Raw genomic sequence first — 23131 nt, 5'->3', positions numbered from 1 at the left:
ATAGTCATGTTTTATGCATAAGACATCTGACTGTGGTTCTCAGTGTTCTGTCCATGAAAAACAGATAGACTATCACCTGACATTGCATTTCCCAGGTAATGGGAACCAAACTCACTATACCTGAAGCAAAACCAGGCTGAATTTGAATATAAAAATCAAAAAGGGACATGAACAGGTTTTTTGTTTGCTTGCTTGTTTGGGATTTTGGGGTGTGTTTTTTTGTTGTTGTTTTGGTCTTCGTTGTTTTGAGTTTGTGTGTTTTCTGGTCTGAGCCTTCAGAATAAATTCCTTGTATCTTCTGTTATGAAAAAGAATCACCTGTGAAGAATGAATACATAAGTACTATCAGTCATGGTTAGCCAAATATTCTGAAGATTTTTTTTCCCTAAAATTACCCCACAGTTTTTCCTTTGCTAATTTTCCAAATAATTAATTACAAGTAAAATAAATAAATTCTCTTATTTGCTGAATAAGATCACTTACCAAAGCTTCTATTATCGCACACTTTTTTTCAGAGGAATACTGTGAATGTCCTGTTTTATACAGCTTGTTGATAACGTAATGAGTAATAAAGCTCTCAAAGTGATTTCTGCCTATGGGTTTGTTCTCTCACTGTTTTTCATGGTGTGACCATAGGTTTCTGACAAAGCGAGAGCAAAAACTCATGCAACGGCGCCAACATGCGGAGGAGCTACTAGAGTGGAAGCGACGTTTAGATGCAGAGGAAGCAGAAATTCGTCAAATGGAAAAACAAGCTTTGGCTGCCTGGGACAAAGAATTGATAAAACCTAAAACTCCTAAGAAAGAACTGGAGGACCAGAGAGCAGAACAGAAAGGTAATAAAGACTAACTATTCAGACGACATACTAAAAGCCTAATGTAACTGAAAGATTTACTTAATTATTTTAAAAAATGGTGAATGATTAAGGGTGAAGAAGGTGATACAACTATGAATGCTACAGATATTGAAAAGATAAGAGAATACTGTGAATACCTTTATGCTAATATACTTGAAAACTTAGAAGAAATGGGTAAATTCCATGAAATGGAAATGGGTTGTTCTAGGACCACGTGGGGTTTAACACATACTAAAAATTGATAATGTGGTGGATTACTTAAACAGATTAAAGGAGAAAAATTACATGATATCTCAATGGATTCAGAAAAATCACTTGATAAAATCCAAAAAAGCCTTTGTAATAAAACAAATAAATCTCAGATCAAATTAGCAATAGAAGGGGACTTTCTTTACCCAGTATAGGATATCTATTAATGAAAACAAAAAACCAAGCCTGCAGCAGACTTCATACTTAATAATAAAACATAGAAAGTTTTCCCCAATAATAAAACATAGAAAGTTTTCCCTTTGAATTTGGAAATCAGACAAAAAGATGCTTATTTTCACTTACGGAGTGAAAGGAAGAAGCAAAACTCTCATTATCTTATTGAGAAGAGCAGATGAGAAGGCTATGCACATAGAAAATCCAGCATTTACATGTCAGTTATTAGAATTAGTTAGTTTAGCAAGGTTGTGGATATAAAATCCATAAACAAAACTCAACTGCTTGTCTGTAGATAAGCAGAAATTGGTTAGAAAAATCTAATTATTAAAAGAGATGCCATTTATAAATTTAACAATAAGTATTGAAGATCTTTACGGAGAAAAGTTTATAATTTTATTTGGAGACATTAGAGAAGACCAAAATAAATAGAACTTTACCATATTCACAGATAGTTTCAGTGTCATAAAGATGTTAATTCTCTCTGAACTTATTGGTAGGTTCAAGACAATTTAAATCAGAAACCTGGCAAGATTTCTTTGTAGGGTTTGACAAGCTCATTTTAAAATTTATATGAGGGCTTCCCTGGTGGTACAGTGGTTAAGAATCCGCCTGCCAATGCAGGGAACACGGGTTCGAGCCCTGGTCCGGGAAGATCCCACATGCCGTGGAGCAACTAAGCCTGTGAGCCACAACTCCTGAAGCCCACGCACCGCAACCAAGAGTAGCACCCACTCCAACTAGAGAAAGCCTGTGCGCAGAAATGAAGACTCAACGCAGCCACAAATAAATAAATAAATAAATTTATTAAAATAAATAAAAATAAAATAAAATTTATATGAAAGAGCAAAGGACCAAGAAGCAGACATTCCTAAAGAAGAAGCACAAAATGCAGGTACCAGTTTCAACACTTCTAAAAGTATAATAATTAAGACAATATGATATTTGTTATCAAAGATAGACAAATAGATTTTGAAACAAATAGCTCAGAAAAGACCTGTGCATATATGGAAAGTTGACTTTTGACACAGGTAACTTAGGAGACTAGTGAAGAAAGGAGGGACTCTCCAATAAATTTTGTGTGAGGTAAAAATAAAGTTGGGTCCCTACATGACAGTATAAAAAGATCGATCTCAAGGAGGGAGAAAGGTGTAAATGTGAAATTTTAACTATAAAACTTTTAGAGACAACATAAGAGAATATCTTTATGACATCAGGGGGAGGGAAAGATTTCTTTAACGTTATACAAGACAAAAATCATAAAGGGAAAGATTGATAAATTTCACTTTAATAAATTAAGAACTTCTGTTCATTAATACATATAAAGAAAGTAAAACAACAAAATAAGAAGATATTTGCAATACATATGACTGACAAAGGAATAGTATCAAGAATATATAAGCAACTCCTATGAATCAATAATAAAATGACAACCACATTAAAAAAAACAGGCAAAAGAGCAAATGGTTCACAAGTAAGAAACTCCAAATGGTCAGTAAACATATGAAAAGGTGTTCAACTTCATTAGTAATTAGAGCATAAAAACCATAAAGACATACCATTGCATGCCTATGTTCATTTCCTAGAGCTGCCGTAACAAATTACCACAAATTTGGTGGCTTAAAACTTTTTTTTATTCTCTCACTTCTGGAGGCCAGAAGTACAAAATCAAGGCATTGGCAGGACTCTGTGCTCCCTCTGAAGGGTCAAGAAGACCCAAGTTCTTTCCTTCCTTCTTCCAGCTTCTGGTGGTATGCTATAGGCATTCCTCGTGTCTGCTTAACTAAGTGTCACACAGTCTTCTCTTACATGTCTGTCCTTCTCCTCTTTTGTCTCACAAGGAAACCTGTCATTGAATTTAGGGCCTACCCAGATAATCCAGGATGATCTCATCATGAGATCCTTAACTTAATTACATCCACAGACCTTTTTTCCAAATAAGATTATATTCACAGGTTTTGGGGGTCGAGACATGGACACATCTTTTGGGGAGCCATCATTCACCCCATTTAAAACATCCATCAAACCTGTTGGTATGTAGGTGGAACAAAGAACTGCTGGTGTAAGTGTTAATTGTTAAACCTAGTTTGAAAAACAAGTTGAAAGGCGAGGCATTAAAAATAATCAATAAAATGATAAAAATAATAAAGCCAGGTACACATGTCCTACAGTTCAGCAATTCCATTGGCAAGTATAAATCCTAGAGCGATGGTTCTTAAAGTATGGTCCATGGTCTCTGAGATCCTTTCAGAAGGTCTGAATAATACTGACATGTTGTTTGCCTTTTTCACTGTGTCAGCATTACACTGATAGTATAAAAATAATGGTGGGTAAAATTGCTGATGCCTTAATATGAATCAAGGCAGTGGCACCAAATCATATAATAGTCGTTGAATTCTTCACCACCCTGTACTCACCATAAAAACATGCCATTCTTACATTTTATGTAATTTTAATTTAAATATTTACATAATTAATTTAAATATTAATTTATTGAATCTCAATTTTGAGTACATATCTTTTTAATATTCTATGTGACAAATAGGAAATATTCATAAAGCACTTGTGTTTGCCAAAGCATGATGGTTATCCTGAAGAAAAGCACTTACTACAGTTGTTTGGTTTGCAAGCTGAACTAGCAATTTTTTCATGTAGTACCATTTTTACTTAAATGACTAACAAAATATGGTTATTCAGACTTGAGTATTTGCAAACAATTTTTCAGAAACAAATGAAGCAACTCTGACTCTTTAAGAAAAACAACTGATAGTGTTTATTGTCGGTAATAAAATTTTAACTTTCAAGTGAAGATTTAAGACTTTTAGAAATGCTGTTTCCCCTACTATGAGCTTGACAGCTTTCCAATACTTTAAAGACTTTCCTGGTATGAGTAATGATATCAAAGTCATCTTTTCATATTGTGTGATAAAATGTGCCAATATTTGAAAAGATCTTCCTAACTCAGTGAATCAATATTTTCCAAATGACCCATGATGATTAGAAAATCAAGTATGGATAAAAGATCCATTTAAAGTGCAAGATAGGGGTGGGAGGGAGACACAAGAGGGAGGAGATATGGGGATATATATATATATATATATATATATATATATATATATGTATAGCTGATTCACTTTGTTATAAAGCAGAAGCTAACACACCATTGTAAGGCAAGTATACTCCAATAAAGATGTTTAAATAAATAAATAAATTGCAAGACAGGCCAATGGATTTTAATGGAACAGATTATGAAAAGTTCACAGATATGGTTTCAGATTCCACATTACAGCTAACATTTAAGAAACTACCAATTGTCCACTTTTGGTGTGGCATTAAAAAAGGATATCCACAATTACCTGTAAATACTGTTAAAATACTCTTCCCTTTTCTAATTATGTATCATTTGTGTGAGGCCAGATTTTCTGCATATACTTCAGTCAAATCAACATATAGCCACAGATTGCATACAGAAGCAGATATGAGAATCTGTCTTCTGTTAAGCTAGCCATTAAAGTTTTTAATTTAATGTAAAATAGTTTCTCTCCTTTCAACTAAACTTTTTTTTAAAATGTAGCTATTTTGAATTTTAGAAAATGTCATTTATGTTAACATAGAGAGGTTTTTTACTGTTATTTTAAAATAAATTAATATTTTTATTTTTTTCCATTTTAATTTCTATTATGGTAAATATTGATAGATATAACTGTATCTGTAACCACATAAACTAAAGCTTTTTGGGGTCTTCAGTACTTTTTCAGAGTGTAAAGTGTTCCTGAGGCCAAAATGTTTGAGAACTGCTGTCTTACAGCAATGTTTTTCGAGTTGTGGGTTGTCCCATTTGCGATGTATGAAATCCATTTAGTGGATTGCAGTCAGCATTGTTTAAAGTTGAAATAAAATAGAAAATATCATTATGTCACACATAGGTTAAATATATTATGATTAGGGTAAAAAATCTGAAAGCCACTGCTGTAGAGAACTTTTACATAGATAGATAGATAATAGATATAAATATATCTATCTGTAAATACTTGTATATATATGTATATATAGAGAGAGAGATATACATATAGATATCTATACATATTTATCTATACTAGGAGATATATATGACATTGTTCATAGCAGCAGTATTTGAAATAGCAGGGAAAAAAAGGAAACCACCCACATCAGTAGGAGAATGGATAAATAAATTGTGGTATATTTACATATTATATCATGCTCAGTAAAGAAGAAAAAATTACAGCTAAACAAATCAACATACAAGAATCTTAAATCACAGAGGACTACAAGCAGTTTGATTTCTTTTATAGAAAATTCAAAGCAAACAAAACTAAGTGATATATTATTTAGCTATACATACCAAGTGGTACATAAAGAAAACCAGTGATGCAATAAATATAGTTCATCTGTAGTGTTCCTTTTTTCTTCAGTTTATTCAGCAGAGGCTTACTTCTGTGTCAACTTCCACATCCTCATTCTGTAGCGTCAAATTCTGCCAGACTTCTCCATCTTGAAAGGAAATTTAACAGTTCCGAGAAAAGAGATTCAATGTCTCAGGTTTCATCATGGGCTGTAACAGAAGTAGAAAACATTTCTGACTATTTTGTTGTTGTTCAAGTCTCCATTTGTCAGGAACTGTTGGCCTGTGTAATCATAGAAAGTGTTACTGGGTAAATGTGATAAAGCAAAGGCAATTTTAATCTCATCAAATATAGCTTAGGAATAGTGTATTTAATGAGCTAAAATGACATAAATAAAAGAAAAATTAAGAAAAAGAAGAAAATACATTATAATGAAATGACAGTGTACCCCTCAGGGCACATTGTTGCAATAGCTGAAGCTAAGATCAAGCAGAAAAGTAACTTACTAAAGGCCATGTATTTTATGGTTCATAAAATTTTTGAGATGACTGGAGAGCCAGCTCCACACTGAGCTTCTAGGAGCAGTGCTAAAACCACACCACAGAACTGGCCTGGTGAAAAAACTGCTCTAGCAGCTACTCAGCAGCGCCCTGAAGAAAACTGCTGTTTTGGTGTTCTCTCTTTGCCTGGCAAAGAATAAAGCCACCCTTTCTTTTTCCTCCAAAAAAAAAAAGAAAACTGCTATTTTGTATCATTTCCCCACTCATGCCACTTCTGCACCAGGGACTCAATTTTGCAGTCACTGAGAAATCCACTGTCACTACCAAAAGCCACCTAAATTAGAGTCCACATGGAGCCGCCTTCTTCAGGTTACTCAATTTTAAAATGAAGTCTTCTACAGGGACATCAGATTGGAGACACCAGATTTCAATGCCTAAGTTCCAATGCCCAGCAAGGAAGGCTGGAAATTTCATTTTCTGGGTTCTGTCTTGGGTGACAAGGAACTCATGTGGCAGGAAATTTATCAAATATCAGTGAGGGATTAAAAATAAGCTTGGGTTCCAAGAAACATGACATGTCCATTGTTAAGGAGTTTAAGCCATATACCTTTCTTTCATAAAGCATTATAAAATATTGTTCAGGAAAGAACTCCGAGACTTTTTTCCAAAGCCTGATTTTTTAAAATGGCTACCAAACACTTGAAATTTGTCTAGTAGAACTAAGAAACTGAATTTATTTAATTTTAATTTTAATATTTAAGTAGCAACATAAGGCTGATGGCTACCATATTCGACAGCACCTGCAGATTATACATTTTAAAAAGTTTTGGTGTTTTTTCCATTTCATTTTATGTCACATTACATAGGGTATGTTTTAAAAGAAATGCTGAAGATTGACTGCTATAGTCCATATTTTTTAAAAAGCGTACAAATGTTGCTAGACTCCTACTGACATGTTACTCTGTCTTCAGAAGTCAGGGATACAGTGAAACATTACCTCACATCTCTTAGGATGGCTATTATCAAAAAAGACAGAAGAAAAAAATGTTGATGAGGATTTGGAGAAATTGGAACCCTTGTGCAGTGCTGGTGGGAATGTAAAATAGTTGTAACTGCTATGGAAATAGTAAAGCAGTGCCTCAAAAAATTAAGAATAGAATTACTATATGATTTAGAATTTCCACTTCTGGGTATATACCAAAAAGAATTGAAAACAAGTTCTCAAAGAGATATTTGTACACCCATGTTTATAGCAGTATTATTCACAATAGCCTAAAGATGAAAACCCAAGTTTCTAGGAACAGATGAATGGATAAACAAAACATGGTATATACATACAGTAGAATATTATTTAGCCTTAAAAAGGAAGGAAGTTCTGAAACATGTACTAACATGGATGAACCTTGAAGACATGTTAAGTGAAGTAAGCCAGTCATAAAAGGGCAAATATTGTATGATTCCACTTATATGAGGTACCTGAGTACAAATTCATGGAGACAGAAAGTAGAATGGTTGATGCTGGGGTTAAGGAGAGAAGAGAATGGGGAGTTATTATTTAACGAGTACAGAGTCAGTTTGGGAAGGTGGAAAAGTTCTGGAGGTGTGATGGTCACACAACAGTGTGAATGTACTTAATGCCACTGAACTGTATACTTAAAAGTGATCCAGGGACTTCCCTGGGGGCACAGTGGTTAAGAATCCACCTGCCAATGCAGGGGACATGAGTTCGATCCCTGGTTCTGGAAGATCCCACATGCCGTGGGGCAACTAAGCCCGTGCGCCACAACTACTGAGCCTGTGCTCTAGAGCCCGCGCACTGCAACTACTGAAGCCCGTGCGCATGCTAGGGCCTGCATGCCGCAACTACTGAGCCCACATGCTGCAACTACTGAAGCCTGTGCACCTAGAGCCCGTGCTCTGCAACAAGAGAAACGACCACAATGGGAAGCCCATGTGCCGCAACTAGAGAAAGCCCGTGCACAGCAATGAAGATTCAATGCAGCCCCCCGCAAAAAAAAAAAGGGATCCAGATGGTCGATTTTATGTATATGCATTTTACCACAGTTTTTTTTTTTTTTGGCTGCGTGGTTTGTGGGGATCTTAGTTTCCCAACCAGGGATTGAACCTGGGCCCGCAGCAGTGAAAGCACCAAGTCCTAACCATTGGACTACCAGGGAAATCCTTTTTTTTTTTTTAACCACAATTTTAAAAGAATAAATTTTTTAAAAGTCAGGAAGTATAGGAAGAGGTCTGGAAAGACACACACCAATCATACCTGACTGCCAGTGGTTTACTTTGAGGTGTGGAAATTGGGCAGCTGAAAGTGGTTGGAGAGGATCATGTGAAATAATCACTTTACGTCCTTCTATACTGTTTGAAGTTTTGTTTTTTTTCAACTACATTCATGTACTACTTTTATAATTTCAAAAATAAGAGCAAGGGCCAAAAATGAAGAGTTCCAAAATGAATTCTTCCACAAAGACATCAGATTGGAGAAGCTTCTTCAGTGGTTCTCTCTCAGGAGGTGGTGGTACATTTATTTTCTTCTTTATACAACTTTTATGCTGTCTGAACTTTTAAAATCAGTATATGTTACTTATTGAATAAAAATAAAATATGTTAAGGGGTATAAAGCAGGAATGTAGAGGATTCTTCTATTCCCTACTACCTAAAATCATTTTTTAAGCCATTTAAAATTTTACCCACATTCTATCTTGGAGTAGATGAATATCCTTGAGGATTTAAAAAATTCCTTCCTTATTTATTCAACCATTCTGATTATACTACTCATTCACAATGTAAAAATATATCGTTTTTTTTAATAGATCTTTATTGGAGTATAATTGCTTCACAGTACTGTGTTAGTTTCTGTTGCATAACAAAGCAAATCAGCCATATGCATACACATGTCCCCTCCCTCTTGAGCCTCCCTCCCCCCCTCCCTATCCCACCCCCTAGGTCATCACAAAGCACCAAGCCAATCTCCCTGTGCTGTGCGGCTGCTTCCCACCAGCCAACTATTTTACATTCGGTAGTGTATGTATGTCAATGCTACTCTCACTTTGCCCCAGTTTCGCCCTCCCACACCATGTCCTCAAGTCCATTTTCTACCTCTGCCTCTTTATTCCTGCCCTGCAACTAGGTTCATTAGTACCTTGTTTTGTTTTTTTTTTAGATTCCATATATATGCGTTAGCATACAGTATTTGTTTTTCTCTTTCTGACTTACTTCATTCTGTATGACAGACTCTAGGTCCATCCACCTCACTACAAATAACTCAATTTCATTTCTTTTTATGGCTGAGTAATATTCCATTGTATATATGTGCCACATCTTCTTTATCCATTCATCTATCAATGGACCTTTAGGTTGGTTCCATGTCCTGGCTATTGTAAATAGTGCTGCAGTGAACATTGTGGTACATGTCTCTTTTTGACTTATGGTTTTCTCAGGGTATATGCCCAGTGGTAGGATTGCTGGGTCGTATGGTAGTTCTATTTTGTTTTTTAAGGAACCTCCATACTGTTTTCCATAGTGGTTGTATCAATTTACATTCCCACCAACAGTGCAGGAGGGTTCCCTTTTCACCACACCCTTTCCAACATTTATTGTTTCTAGATTTTTTGATAATGGCCATTCTGACTGGTGTGAGGTGATACCTCATTGTAGTTTTGATTTGCATTTCTCTAATAATTAGTGATGTTGAGCATCTTTTCATGTGCCTCTTGGCCATCTGTATGTCTTCCTTGGTGAAATGTCTATTTAGGTCTTCTGCCCATTTTTTTTTTTTTAGAAATGAATGTTTCATTAATTTTCAGACTTTTTTTTAGAAATTTATTTATTTATTTATTCATTTTTAGCTGTGTTGGGTCTTCGTTTCTGTGCAAGGGCTTTCTCTAGTTGCGACGAGCGGGGGCCACTCTTCATCGTGGTGCACAGGCCTCTCACTATCACGGCCTCTCTTTTTGCGGAGCACAGGCTCCAGACGCACAGGCTCAGTAGTTGTAGCTCACGGGCCCAGTTGCTCCACGGCATGTGGGATCTTCCCAGACCAGGGCTCGAACCCGTGTCCCCTACATTGGCAGGCAGATTCTCAACCACTGCACCACCAGGGACGCCCCTTCTGCCCATTTTTTAACTGGATTGTTTGTTTTTTTGATATTGAGCTCCATGAGCTGTTTGTATATTTTGGAGATTAATCCTTTGTCTGTTGTTTCATTTGCAAATATTTTCTCCCATTCTGAGGGTTGTCTTTTTGTCTTGTTTATGGTTTCCTTTGCTGTGCAAAAGCTTTTAAGTTTAATTAAGTGCCATTTGTTTATTTTTGTTTTTATTTCCGTTACTCTAGGAGATGGGTCAAAAAAGATCTTGCTGTGGTTTATGTCAAAGAGTGTTTTTCCTATGTTTTTCTCTAAGAGTTTTATAGTGTCTGGTATTACATTTAAGTCTTTAATCCATTTGGAGTTTATTTTTGTGCATGGTGTTAGGTAGTGTTTTCATTTCGTTCTTTTACCTGTCCAGTTCTCCCAGCACCACTTATTGAAGAGGCTGTCTTTTCTCCATTGTATGTTCTTGCCTCCTTTGTTGTAAATTAGGTGCCCATATGTGCGTGGGTTTATCTCTGGGCATTCTGTCCTGTACCATTGATTATTTCTGTTTTTGTGCCAGTACCATACTGTCTTGATTACTGTAGCTTTGTGGTATAGTTTGAAGTCGGGGAGCCTTATGCCTCCAGCTCCATTTTTCTTTCTCAAAATTGCTTTGGCTATTTAGGGTCTTTTGTGTTTCCATGCGAGTTGTAAAATTTTTTTGTTCTAATTCTGTGAAGAATGCCATTGGTAGTTTGATAGGGATTGCACTGAATCTATAGATTGCTTTGGGTAGTATAGTCATTTTCACATTATTGATTCTTCCAATACAAGAACATGGTATATTTCTCCATCTGTTTATGTCATCTTTGATTTCTTTCATCAGTGTTTTATAGTTTTCTGAGTACAAGTCTTTTGCCTCCTTAGGCAGGTTTATTCCTAGGTGTATTTTATTCTTTTTGTTGCAGTGGTAAATGGGAGTGTTTCCTTAATTTCTCTTTCTGATTTTTCATTGTTGGTGATAAGAATGCCAGATATTTCCGTGCATTAATTTTGTGTCCTACAACCTTACCAAATTCATTGATTAGTTCTAGTAGTTTTCTGGTGGCATCTTTAGGATTTTCTACGTGTAGTATCATGTCATCGTTGTGTAGTATCATGTCATCAGCAAACAGTGACAGTTTTACTTCTTCTTTTCCAATTTGTATTCCTTTTATTTCTTTTTCTTCTCTGATGGCTGTGGGTAGGACTTCCAAAACTATGTTGAATAAGAGTGGCGAGAGTGGTCATCCTTGTCTTGTTCCTGATCTTAGTGGAAATGCTTTCAGTTTTTCACCATTGAGTATGATGTTTGCTGTGGGTTTGTCATATATGGCCTTTATTATGTTGAGATAGTTCCTTCTATGCCCATTTTCTGGAGAGTCTTTATCATAAATGAGTGTTGAATTTTGTCACAAGCTTTTTCTGCATCTATTGAGATGATCATATGGTTTTTATTCCTTAATTTGGTAAGGTGGTGTATCACATTGATTGATTTGTATATATTGAAGAATCCTTGCATCCCTGGGATAAATCCCACTTGATCATGGTGTATGATCCTTTTAATGTGCTGTTGGATTCTGTTTGCTAGTATTTTGTTCACGATTTTTGCATCTATGTTCATCAGTGATGTTGGTCTATAATTTTCTTTTCTTGTGATATCTTTTTCTGGTTTTGGTATCAAGGTGATTGTGGCTTCGTAGAATGAATTTGGGAGTGTTTCTCCCTCTGCAATTTTTTGGAAGAGTTTGAGAAAGATGGGTGTTAGCTGTTCTCTAAATGTTTGATAAAATTCGCCTGTGAAGCCATCTGGTCCTGGACTTTTGTTTGCTGGAAGATTTTTAATTATGGTTTCAATTTCATTACTTGTGATAGGTCTGTTTATATCTTCTAATTCTTCCTGCTTCAGTCTAGGAAAATTGTACCTTTCCAAGAATGTGTCCATTTCTTCATGGTTGTCCATTTCATTGGCATATAGTTGTTTGGAGTTGTCTCTTATAATTCTTTTTATTTCTGCAGTATCAGTTGTGATTTCTCCTTTTTCATTTCTAATTTTATTGATTTACATCCTCTCCCTTTTTTTCTTGATGAGGCTGGCTAAGGGTTTATCAATTTTGTTTATCTTCTCAAAGAACCAACTTTTAGTTTTATTGATCTTTGCTCTTGTTTTCTTCGTTTGTGTTTCATTTATTTCTGCTCTGATCTTTATGATTTCTTTCCTTCTACTGACTTTGGGTTTTCTTTGTTTTTCTTTCTCTAGTTGTTTTAAGTGTAGGGTTAGATTGTTTATTTGAGATTTTTGTTTCTTGAGGTGAGATTGTATTGCTGTAAACTTCCCTCTTAGAACTGATTTTGCTGTGTCCCATAGGTTTTGGGTCGTCATGTTTTCATTGTCATTTGTTTCTATTTATTTTTTAATTTCTTCTTTGATTTCTTCAGTGACCTCTTGGTTATTTAGTAGCACACTGTTTAGCCTCCACGTATTTGTGTTTTTTACAGTATTTTTCCTGTAATTGATTTCCAATCTCATAGCGTTGTTGTCAGAAAAGATGCTTGATACGATTTCAATTTTCTTAAATTTTCCGAGGCTTGATTTGTGACCCAAGATGTGATCTATCCTGGAGAATGTTCCGTGTGCACTTGAGAAGAAAGTGTATTCTGCCACTTTGGGGTAGAATGTTCTATAAATATCAGTTAGATCTATCTGGTCTTTTGTTTCATTTAAAGCGTGTGTTTCCTTATCTATTTTCTATTTGGATGATCTGTCCATTGGTGTAAGCAGGGTGTTAAAGTCCCCTACTATTATTGTGTTACTGTCGATTTCTCCTTTCATGGTTGTTAGCATTTGCCTTATTTATTGAGGTGCTCCTATGTTGGGTGCATAAACATTTATAATTATTATATCTTCTTCTTGGATTGATCCTTTGATCATTATGTAATGTCTCTCCTTATCTCTTGTAGCAGTCTTTATTTTAAAGTCTATTTTATCTGATACAAGTATTGCTACTCCAGCTTTCTTTTGATTTCCATTTGCATGGAATATCTTTTTCCATCCCTTCACTTTCAGTCTGTATGTGTCCCTAGGTCTGAAGTGGGTCTCTTGTAGACAGCATATATATGGCTCTTATTGTTTTGTATCCATTCAGCCAGTCTGTGTCTTTTGGTTGGGGCATTTAATCCATTTACATTCAAGGTTATTATCGATATGTATGTTCCTATTACCATTTTCTTAATTGTTTTGGGTTTGCTTTTGTGGATCTTTTTCTTCTCTTGTGTTTCCCACTTAGAGAAGTTTCTTTAGCATTTGTTGTAAAGCTGGTTTGGTGGTGCTGAATTCTCTTAGCTTTTGCTTGTCTGAAAAGCTTTTGACTTCTCCATCGAATCTGAATGAGATCCTTGCTAGGTAGAGTAATCTTGGTTGTAGGTTTTTCTCTTTCATCACTTTAAGTATATCCTGCCACTCGCTTCTGGCCTGCAGAGTTTCTGCTGAAAAATCAGCTGATAACCTTATGGGGATTCCTTTGTATGTTATTTTTTGTTTTTCCCTCGCTGCTTTTAATATTTTTTCTTTGAATTTAATTTTTGTTAGTTTGATTAATATGTGTCTTGGTGTGTTTTTCCTAGGGTTTATCCTGTATGGTACTCTCTGTGCTTCCTGGACCTGAGTGACTATTTCCTTTCCCATGTTAGGGAAGTTTTCAACTATAATCTCTTCAGATATTTTCTCAGACCCTTTCTTTTTCTCTTCTTCTTCTGGGAACCCTATAATTCGAATGTTGGTGCATTTAGTGTTGTCCCAGAAGTCTCTGAGATTGTCTTCAATTCTTTTCATTCTTTTTTCTTTATTCTGCTCCTTGGCAGTTATTTCCACCATTTTGTCTTCCACTCACTTATTCGTTCTTCTGCCTCAGTTATTCTGTTATTGATTCCTTCTAGTGTATTTTTCATTTCAGTTATTGTGTTGTTCATCTCTGTTTGTTCTTTAGTTCTTCTAGATCTTTGTTAAACATTTCTTGTATTTTCTCAATCCATGCCTCCATTCTGTTTCTGAGATTCTGGATCATCTTTACTGTCGTTACTCTGAATTCTTTTTCAGGTAGATTGCCTATTTCCTCTTCATTTATTTGGTTTTGTAGGGTTTTACCGTGCTCCTTCATCTGTGACATATTTTCTTCCCGTCTCTGTTTTTTTTTTTTTTTTTTTTTTTTTTTTTTTTTTTTTAAATGAGTGGGATTGTGTTCCTGTCTTAATGGTTGTTTGGCCTGAGGCTTCCAACACTGGAGTTTGTAGGCTGTTGGGTAGAGCTGGGTCTTGGTGCTGAGGTGAGGAACTCTGTGAGACCTCACTCCGATGAATATTCCCTTGGGTCTGAGGTTCTCTGTTAGTTCAATGGTTCGGACTCACATCTCCCACCACAAGAGCTTAGGCCCGACCCCAGGCTCGTGAACCAAGATCCCACAAGCTGCCTGGGGCAGCAAAAAAAAAAAAAAAAAAAAGTAACAAAGTAAAAAATAAAGTTAGACTAGGAAACTAACAGATATGTTAGGAAGAATATAAAAATAAAAATATAGATGAATCAACACCTGGAAGGTATATCAGTACCACAATAGTAAAAAAGAGGAGGGAAAAGAAAAAAGGGCGGGAGGGGGGGAAGGCCTTGGCTGTGGAGGGCGGAGCCTAAGCAAAGGCGAGGTTTGGGTGGTGGGCGGGGCCAATGCTCAGGACCCACAGGGCTGGAAAAGGCCCTGGGGGCTGTGGCGGTTGGGGCTTAGGCTCAAGGAACAGAAGGGACCCAGGCGTGCCCCCCACCCCTGGTCTCAGAGGGCAGGGGACCTCACTGGGAGCCCAGCAGGCTTCCGGGGCTCACGTGCGTGGGGCACACGCCGTCCTGTCCTCTCCTGCTCCTCCAGTCTGGGAGGGCCCCTCCCCGCTGACTTTGCTGATCTCCCTGCCTTCCCTCCTTTGCCCCCAAGTACCTACATGGCCTGGAGGGGGACTTTGGAGGACAGGGGACCGGCCTGGGAGCTCAACAGGCTCCCTGTGCCCAAGTGGGCAGGGCAATTGCCCTCCAAAAATATATCTTTTTAAATTTTTAACTGAAATGCTTTTAGGTGTTAGGTCATCCTTGTTTATTAAAGTAAAACATTCTTTGGGATATAGGTATTTCTTTTGCTAGATAAACTTATTTTATGGATTTCAGGCCCAAAGTCTTCACTGATATTTTTGGAATTGAGTATATCAAATGTTACCAGTATTGACCCAAAGTGTGATATAACCTAATCTTTGTGGGACATTATATCCATAGTGATAAAGAAGGAAAGCAGTGTACATTCTTAAGGTTAGACAAGTATAATGTCAAGAATTTTATGTTAAGTGTCAAAAGTATTTGTTTTCTTAGAGGAGAGGCCACAATGGACAGGAAATTCCAGAGGCAAGGCAGTGCTACAAATTCTGAAAGTGCTGAGTAAAATTCATAATATATCTCCATCAGTGCATGCAGTTCATTCATTTTTATTGCTGTGTAGCATTTCAGTTTATACATATACCACAATTTACTTATTTTACTTAGTTTTTGACTATTATAACAATACTACTAGTAACCATGTACATGTTTCCTGCTGCATGTATACAAGATTTATCTAGGACTTATACTTAGAAGTGGAATCGCTAGATCATGGAGTGTTTTCATCTTTGCCAAATACTCCCAAATTTCTTTCCAAAGTGGTTGGACTGATTCCATTTCTAAATGAATATATGAGTTGTAATTGCTGTGCGTCTTTACATTCAGGTTGTCAGTCATTATCATTGCTGATTATATGTTACAGATATCTTCTCTCAGTTTGCATCAGCCAAAATTCTTAGACTAATGGATATTATAGTAAATGTGATTCACTAAGTGGTGGGATTAAAAATTATATCTAAATGCAACTAGTGAAATTATGCTAAAAACAAATGTGAAGTTTAACAGATGAACATGTCCCTTGACCAAGATTGTGTACTTTTTCTTGTTTTCACCCTCTCTTCTAGAAATAGTGAGTGAAACAGAATCTCCAGTACCTTCCTATTCTCATCTACACAGTGAAAGCTCTATTCCAGAAGAATTGGGCAGCCCTGCTGTTGAATATATACCATCTGAATCTATAGTTCAGGAGCAGCCTGGGAGTCCAGATCACAGTATACTTACTGAAGAAATGGTTTTTTCACAAGAACTGGAATCTTCTACCTCGCCTAGTAAACATGTAAGTTAATATATATTTATATCTTAAAGCTTCTTTAGAAAATAACCTGTCTGAAAGGTATATTATTAACAGTTATATTCTTGCTATTAAGGACAGCATTGACTATCACCCATACCTGTAACATACAGTATATGACATTTGAGTAGAAATAAAGCTTTTCCTTGACTCCTAAAGATTTATAAATATATGAATTTTAGCTTTAGGGGCAGTTATAAAATTATATGCTGTGAAGTTTTTAATATTTAGGGGATAGGAACTTCTAAAGTTTTTAATAAAGATAATATGTGAGACAATACAAGTTCTTATTAAAGTCTGTTTTGTCATTTAATAGAAACAGTAAGACCTTAAACCACACCAGTGTGCCTTTTCTATAATTTAATTAATGACTGCTCTATAACTCTTAATCAGAATAAAAGTAGTGGTTTCATCTCTTTAAGGCAGATCTGAAATGGATATATATTCTAAATTAGAATAATGTTCACTTTAGAATAAAAAGGTTTTCCACATTGTCCTTAATTCTGTACTTCAATAAAAAAAACTATCTGGTAAAAACTTAAGAAAGAAACTTAACTGCTTGTCTTTTAAAACTTGATTTTATAAAGTGTACGAGGGGATTAGCATAACAGTATTTTTTTGATGGGAATTTGTGTTTATTTTTTATTTTTCACTTTTCTCTTTTATTTTTATTTTTTTTATGCCTTTTTTAAAACATCTTTATTGGAGTATAATTGCTTTACAGTGTTGTGTTAGTTTCTGCTGTATAACAAAGTGAATCAGCTATATGTATACATATATCCCCATATCCCCTCCTGCTTGCATCTCCCTCCCACCCTCCCTATCCCACCCCTCTAGGTGGTCACAAAGCACCAAGCTGATCTCCCTGTGCTATGCAGCTGCTTCCCACTAGCTATCTCTTTTACATGTGGTAGTGTACATATGTCAATGCTACTCTCTCACTTTGACCCAGCTTATCCTTCCCCCTCCCCATGTCCTCAAGTCCATTCTCTATGTCTGCGTTTTTATTCCTGTCCTGCCCCTGGGTTCATCAGAACCATTTTTTTTTTTTAGATTCCATATATGTGTGTTAGCATACGGTATTTGTTTTTCTCTTTCTGACTTACTTCACTCTGTATGACAGACTCTAGGTCCATCCACCTCAGTACAAATAGTTCAATTTCGTTTCTCTTTTTATAGCATAACAATATTAAATATTATAAGTGAACACAAACATTGTTAAAGCCTCTTTGTGTTTAAAAAAAAGAATCCACATAAATTCAGTGTGTCTTAAAGTCATTCTATAATAAAAAGTAGTATTTACTGAGTGTTTACTTACCAAGTGCCAGGTAGTATGCTGAATGCCTTATGTAGATTATCCTCACAACAATTCTTTAGATTTTAAGCCCCACTCTGAAGCTTAGCAGGCTAGAAAGCTTGCCCATAGTCACAGGGATAGGAAGTGGTGATAGCTAGGAATCAAATCAGACATTCTCACTTCCACTTGATATCAAGGTAGAAATTACACCCTTTGTAATAAATAATCTCATTTGGGCAGTCTTCTTATGCTCTTTTTCTTCCCTCCCCGCTTCCATTTCTTCTTCTTTCCTTCCATAAAAGTAGTACATTAGTATATTTAAATTTTTTTTTCAGTTTTATTGACATATAATTGGCACACAGCACTGTGTGAGTTAAAGGTGTACAGCATAATAACTTGACATACATATATTGTGAAATGATTACCACAGTAAGTTTAGTTAATATCCATCACCTCATGTAGTTACAAAAAAATTTTTTTCCTTGTGATGAGAACTTTTAGGATCTACTCTTTTAGCATCTTTCAAATATACCATATAGCAGTGTTAACTATAGTCATCATGTTGTATATTACATCCCCAGTACCTATATGTCTTATAACTGGAAGCTTATACTTTTCGACCAGCTTCACCCAGTTCCCCCACCTCTCTACCCCCACCTCTGGTGACCACAGGTCTGATCTCTTTTTCTATGAGTTTGGGTTTTTTTAGATTCCACATATAAGTGAGATCATATAGTATTTGTCTTTCTCTCTCTGACTTATTTCACTTAGTACAATGCCCTCAAGATCCATCCATGTTGTCTCAAATGACAGGATTTCTGGTTTGTTTGGTTTTTTTAATGGCTGAATAGTATTTGTGTGTGTGCATGTGTGTGTGTTTGTGTGTGTGTTTATGTCATATTTTCTTTATCCATTCATCTGTTGATGAAGACCTACCGTATGATCCAGCAAATGCAGTTCTGGATATATATCCGAAGGAAGTGAAATTACTATGTCGAAGAGATATCTGCACCCCCATATTTAGTATTTTTGAAGTTAAAACGAATAAGGGGGTAAATATCACTGATTCAGTAGCCACTCATAGTTTATTATAAACATCTTTTAAAAGCATTTTTTTTGTTGTTTTGTTTTTTTATTAATTAATTTATTTATTTTTGGCTGTGTTGGGTCTTCGTTTCTGCGCGAGGGCTTTCTCTAGTTGCGGCAAGCGGGGGCCACTCTTCATCGCGGTGCGCGGGCCTCTCACTGTCGCGGCCTCTCTTGTTGCGGAGCACAGGCTTCAGACGCGCAGGCTCAGTAGTTGTGGCTCACGGGCCCAGTTGCTCCGCGGCATGTGGGATCTTCCCAGACCAGGGCTCGAACCCGTGTCCCCTGCATTGGCAGGCGGATTCTCAACCACTGCACCACCAGGGAAGCCCAAAAGCATGCTTTTTTTATAACTTTTTTCTGTACCTTTAAAAAAGTCAAGATCTTATCCTTTGTATATTTTGCAAACTTTTTTCACTTTTTATTTCATAAAGTTATTTAAAACTCTTTGTAAATATTATCTTCAACTGGTTCGTATCTTGAATTTTAAATAGAATTTTACAACTGTATCACAAAACAGTTCCCATTTGATTTTCTATTTGAACAGTCACCTCCTAAAAGCTGCACATCTGTGTCAAAGCAGGAGTCTAGCAAAGGAAGTCATAGAACTGGAGGACAATGTCGTCTACCCGTCAAGTCCCATCAACACTGTTATAGTTGGTCAGATGAGTCATTATCTATGACACAGTCAGGTAAGACTAACAAGGAGGAATTAGTTTTCTTTGCACTATATTTGAATTCCTCTTTAATAAGCTTTGTCTAACTATATGGCTGGTAAAATGTTATTCTTTGTTTCATTTGTAAAGACTTTTTTCTTGCCAAGACTAAATCACATAATTCTTTGCTTTTCATTGATAATTATATCCCTAATTATACCAACTATGATAAATTGTTATATTCTTGGATGTTAATAGTCATTTATTCATCACACATTCTTTGAATTTTTGGTGTGTGTCAGGCACTGCTTATGTGTTCCCATAGTGCTCTGCTCTTCAACTTGTTATACCAGGCAGCACATAAATTGTAATCAAACTTTACCCAGCAGGTTTCCCCTACTAGAATATAGACTTCTGCAAAGGAGAGTCCTATGTTTTAACAGTTGTAGCACCAGGCCCTAGCAGGTACTTTGCATTGCACATAGTAGGTATTTATTAAACGTTTCTTGAATGATTTAATGCTGACAGTGAGGAGAAATAGGAGGTGGTAGAGCAGGATAGCATAAGACTCAAGGGAGGAAAAGTAGAGAAGAGACTGCACATGGCAGTGGGGAGCATTATCTATTTTCCCGTAACTTCTATCATACTGTAAATCTCTGTGGCATATAATTTACGAAAGAATAAACAGCCTTTACTCTAGAAGACTTGATTCAAGGCATTGATTGTGGGAGGCATATCTAGACAGACAATACTTGGTTTATGTAGGATTCTGAGGAAGATTAATACCATATTGAGTGTATGTCTTTTGAGTTCATTTTCAGTTTTCTTTTGAGAGTAGACATTTAGTAAAGGAAAAGTGAAAAATACTATTCATTTTTTGATCTTTGATTCTATTCTGTACCCCCTTTGTTTTCAGTGTTTTAAACAGTAATAAATCATGGGTTTTTTTCCCCATGCCCATATTTATAGATCTCCTTTATTCTTTGAATAGCTGCATAATATTTCAAAGGGTAGGTATACCATAATTTATTTAACCATTTCCCTAGTGATAGTCGTGTAGGTTTTCTCAAAATTTTCATTATTTCAAATAATGCTGTAATGAACATCTTCATTTATATAGATCCCTGTTGAATATTTCAGTAGGAATAAATTCTTAGAAATGGAATTACTGGATCAAGCCAGTAATTAAAGTTGAAGAATGTTGTCTGTCATATTTAAATTGTTTTTTAAAAAGATTTATTTATTGTTTATTGTATTTATTTTTGGCTGTGTCAGGTCTTAGTTGCAGCACGCGGGATCTTTGTTGAGGCATGCGGGATCTTCATTGTGGTGCATGGGCTTCTCTCTAGTTGTGGCGTGTAGGTTTTCTCTTCTCTAGTTGTGGCGCACGGGTTCCAGAGTGTGTAGGGTCTGTAGTTGGCGGCACGCGGGCTCTAGTTGAGGCGCGTGAGCTCGTAGTTGTGGCACGCAAGCTTAGTTGCCCCGCGGCATGTGGGATCTTAGTTCCCTGACCAGGGATCGAACCCACATCCCCTGCATTGCAAGGCAGATTCTTTACCACTGGACCACCAGGGAAGTCCCTGTCTGTCATATTTATCTGTTGCAGGTGATCAGCATTTTTATATATTTGCTTTCATGTACTCTGGTGAAAAGTTACTGCCAGTAGAATAATATATCAGTGGACATAAACTTGATACTTGGAAATGTGGATTCTCATCATGGCTCTATTACATACTGGTGACTCTCTTTAAGTTTCCTTCCCATATTAGATAATCTTTTCTATTTGTAGCAATGGAATAATATCTTAACCATCCTTGCATGAGTTATGCAACAAGGATTAATGATAATATTTATAAGATACTGTTTTATTGGTAAAACATATTTAAGCAAGAACAGCTTTAGAAAAACAGCTCTGAAATTTTTAAACTATAATGCCATCTACCTATTCATGATGACATCATTTATATGCAGTATTTATGGAAGTGGTAAATTTTAATGTAGTGGAGTTATAGAAGACCTTTCTCACTTAAGTGATGGAGAGTTTGTTATCAACCAAATTAATACAGTCAGCATGTGTCAGATAATCAAACTTAATTTTTGATTGAGTTATTCTGTCCATCTGCTTATTCTGTCTTGATGTGTTTCAACAAACTGAAATATCATTTACCTGCCATTTCCCCTGTCCCCTCACCTTCCAAAAAACCCTGTAGGAGAGAATTTCATAAAGACAATACATTCGTCTAGAAAGTTGCTTGGATAAAAAAAAAAAAATTATAGAGATTCTCTTAGCTGTTACTGATGATAAACACCATGTTGTAATACTAGATTTGGGCACCTATAAAATGTATTCCCATTCACTCTCATAGACTTTTACTTAATCTCTACCCTTCATTTGTAGGATTTTGGTTTCTTTAGTACTTAAAAATAAAAACATTTCCCAAGGTCTTTCATCTAAAACGTGAAGTTTCTCATCATCTGCTATTAAATCTTCACAATCATAGATGATAAAGATATTTTTATTTTAAAAAATCACTGTTGACATATCCAATTTTTAAAATATATTCATTTAAAATAAACATTTGGGGGGCAGAGTTGAAACTAAGTCTGTGGGAGTGTAGTAGTCTCCTATAAAATTTTATCAAAGTAACATCTCAAGTTTTGGAAGCACATAAAGAATACACAGTTAAAAGAATACACAGCTTTAGAAGATGCAAAGATATGGGTTTATACTTCATTGTAGAAAGATTATAATTTTTTGCTCAGCCTACAGTCCTACCCCCAATTATTGTACTAGAATCATCACTTAAATCACTGTAAAGCTTTCCACTAAGGTTCAGAGTCTTTTAACCCTGAAACCAATTGATTATTTTCTTCAGAAATTAAAAGAAAGCCTGAGCAGGATATTCAGTTGCTATCTCATCTCTACCACCTTTTTTAGTTTTAAACCAAAAAATATGTTACATAAAATATGGCTCCATAAAAATGTTTGTTTTATGTGTGCTAATACTACCACCATTTACTGAGCTGTAGTAGTAGTCCAGGTACTGTGCTACATGCTTTGTATACCTTATTTAATTTTCACATCAATTCTAGAAATCGTTAAGTGTCAAACACCTTACCGATTACTAGTAATAGATCCTGAGTTGAAAATGGCCTTTATTGTTACTTCATTTTATGAGTGTTGATCACTAAGTAGTAAACTTCGCCCATGCTAAGGGCACAGTCTGATGCCACTACCGGTATAAGATGGATATAACTTCCTAGTATACCTTAAGTCAGGACATAAAAGTGGCAGGAACTTAGATGTCATTATTTGTAAACCAGATATTTAGATCACATTGCAAAAAAAGACTATTATCTTTTTAAAATAAATTCTGTGACTAGTTCTATGCAATTTAGTCTGAAGTGCTTGAAAAAACCTGATTGTTTATGATGTAATGTTGTAATGTACATCTGAGTCTTCAGATTTGTATACAATAGTATTTCTCTTATAAGACTATTAAATGTCTCACTCATTAAATGACACCATTGTGTGATTCAGGGAGGAGGTGTGAGGAACAGTCATTT

General features: G+C 35.8%; 1 protein-coding gene across 5 annotated transcripts in view; it reads left to right on the top strand.

The window, feature by feature from the left end:
* CEP350 (centrosomal protein 350) overlaps positions 1-23131 on the top strand; it is a 133051-nt gene that overhangs the window by 86212 nt on the left and 23708 nt on the right. For 4 of the 5 annotated variants that reach the window (XM_061183056.1, XM_061183054.1, XM_061183053.1 and 1 more), the window contains 3 exons: positions 637-836; positions 16299-16510; positions 19456-19600. In XM_061183056.1, the coding sequence (XP_061039039.1) occupies positions 637-836; positions 16299-16510; positions 19456-19600 (557 nt within the window). The remainder of the gene's footprint in view (positions 1-636; positions 837-16298; positions 16511-19455; positions 19601-23131) is intronic. The other variant, XM_061183055.1, reaches the window with a different exon arrangement.

The sequence above is a fragment of the Eubalaena glacialis genome, chromosome 3 (genome assembly GCF_028564815.1).
Source record: "Eubalaena glacialis isolate mEubGla1 chromosome 3, mEubGla1.1.hap2.+ XY, whole genome shotgun sequence".
NCBI lineage: Eukaryota > Metazoa > Chordata > Mammalia > Artiodactyla > Balaenidae > Eubalaena > Eubalaena glacialis.
Note: the sequence above shows the minus strand (reverse complement) of the source record. Positions and strands in the feature narration are given on the sequence as shown.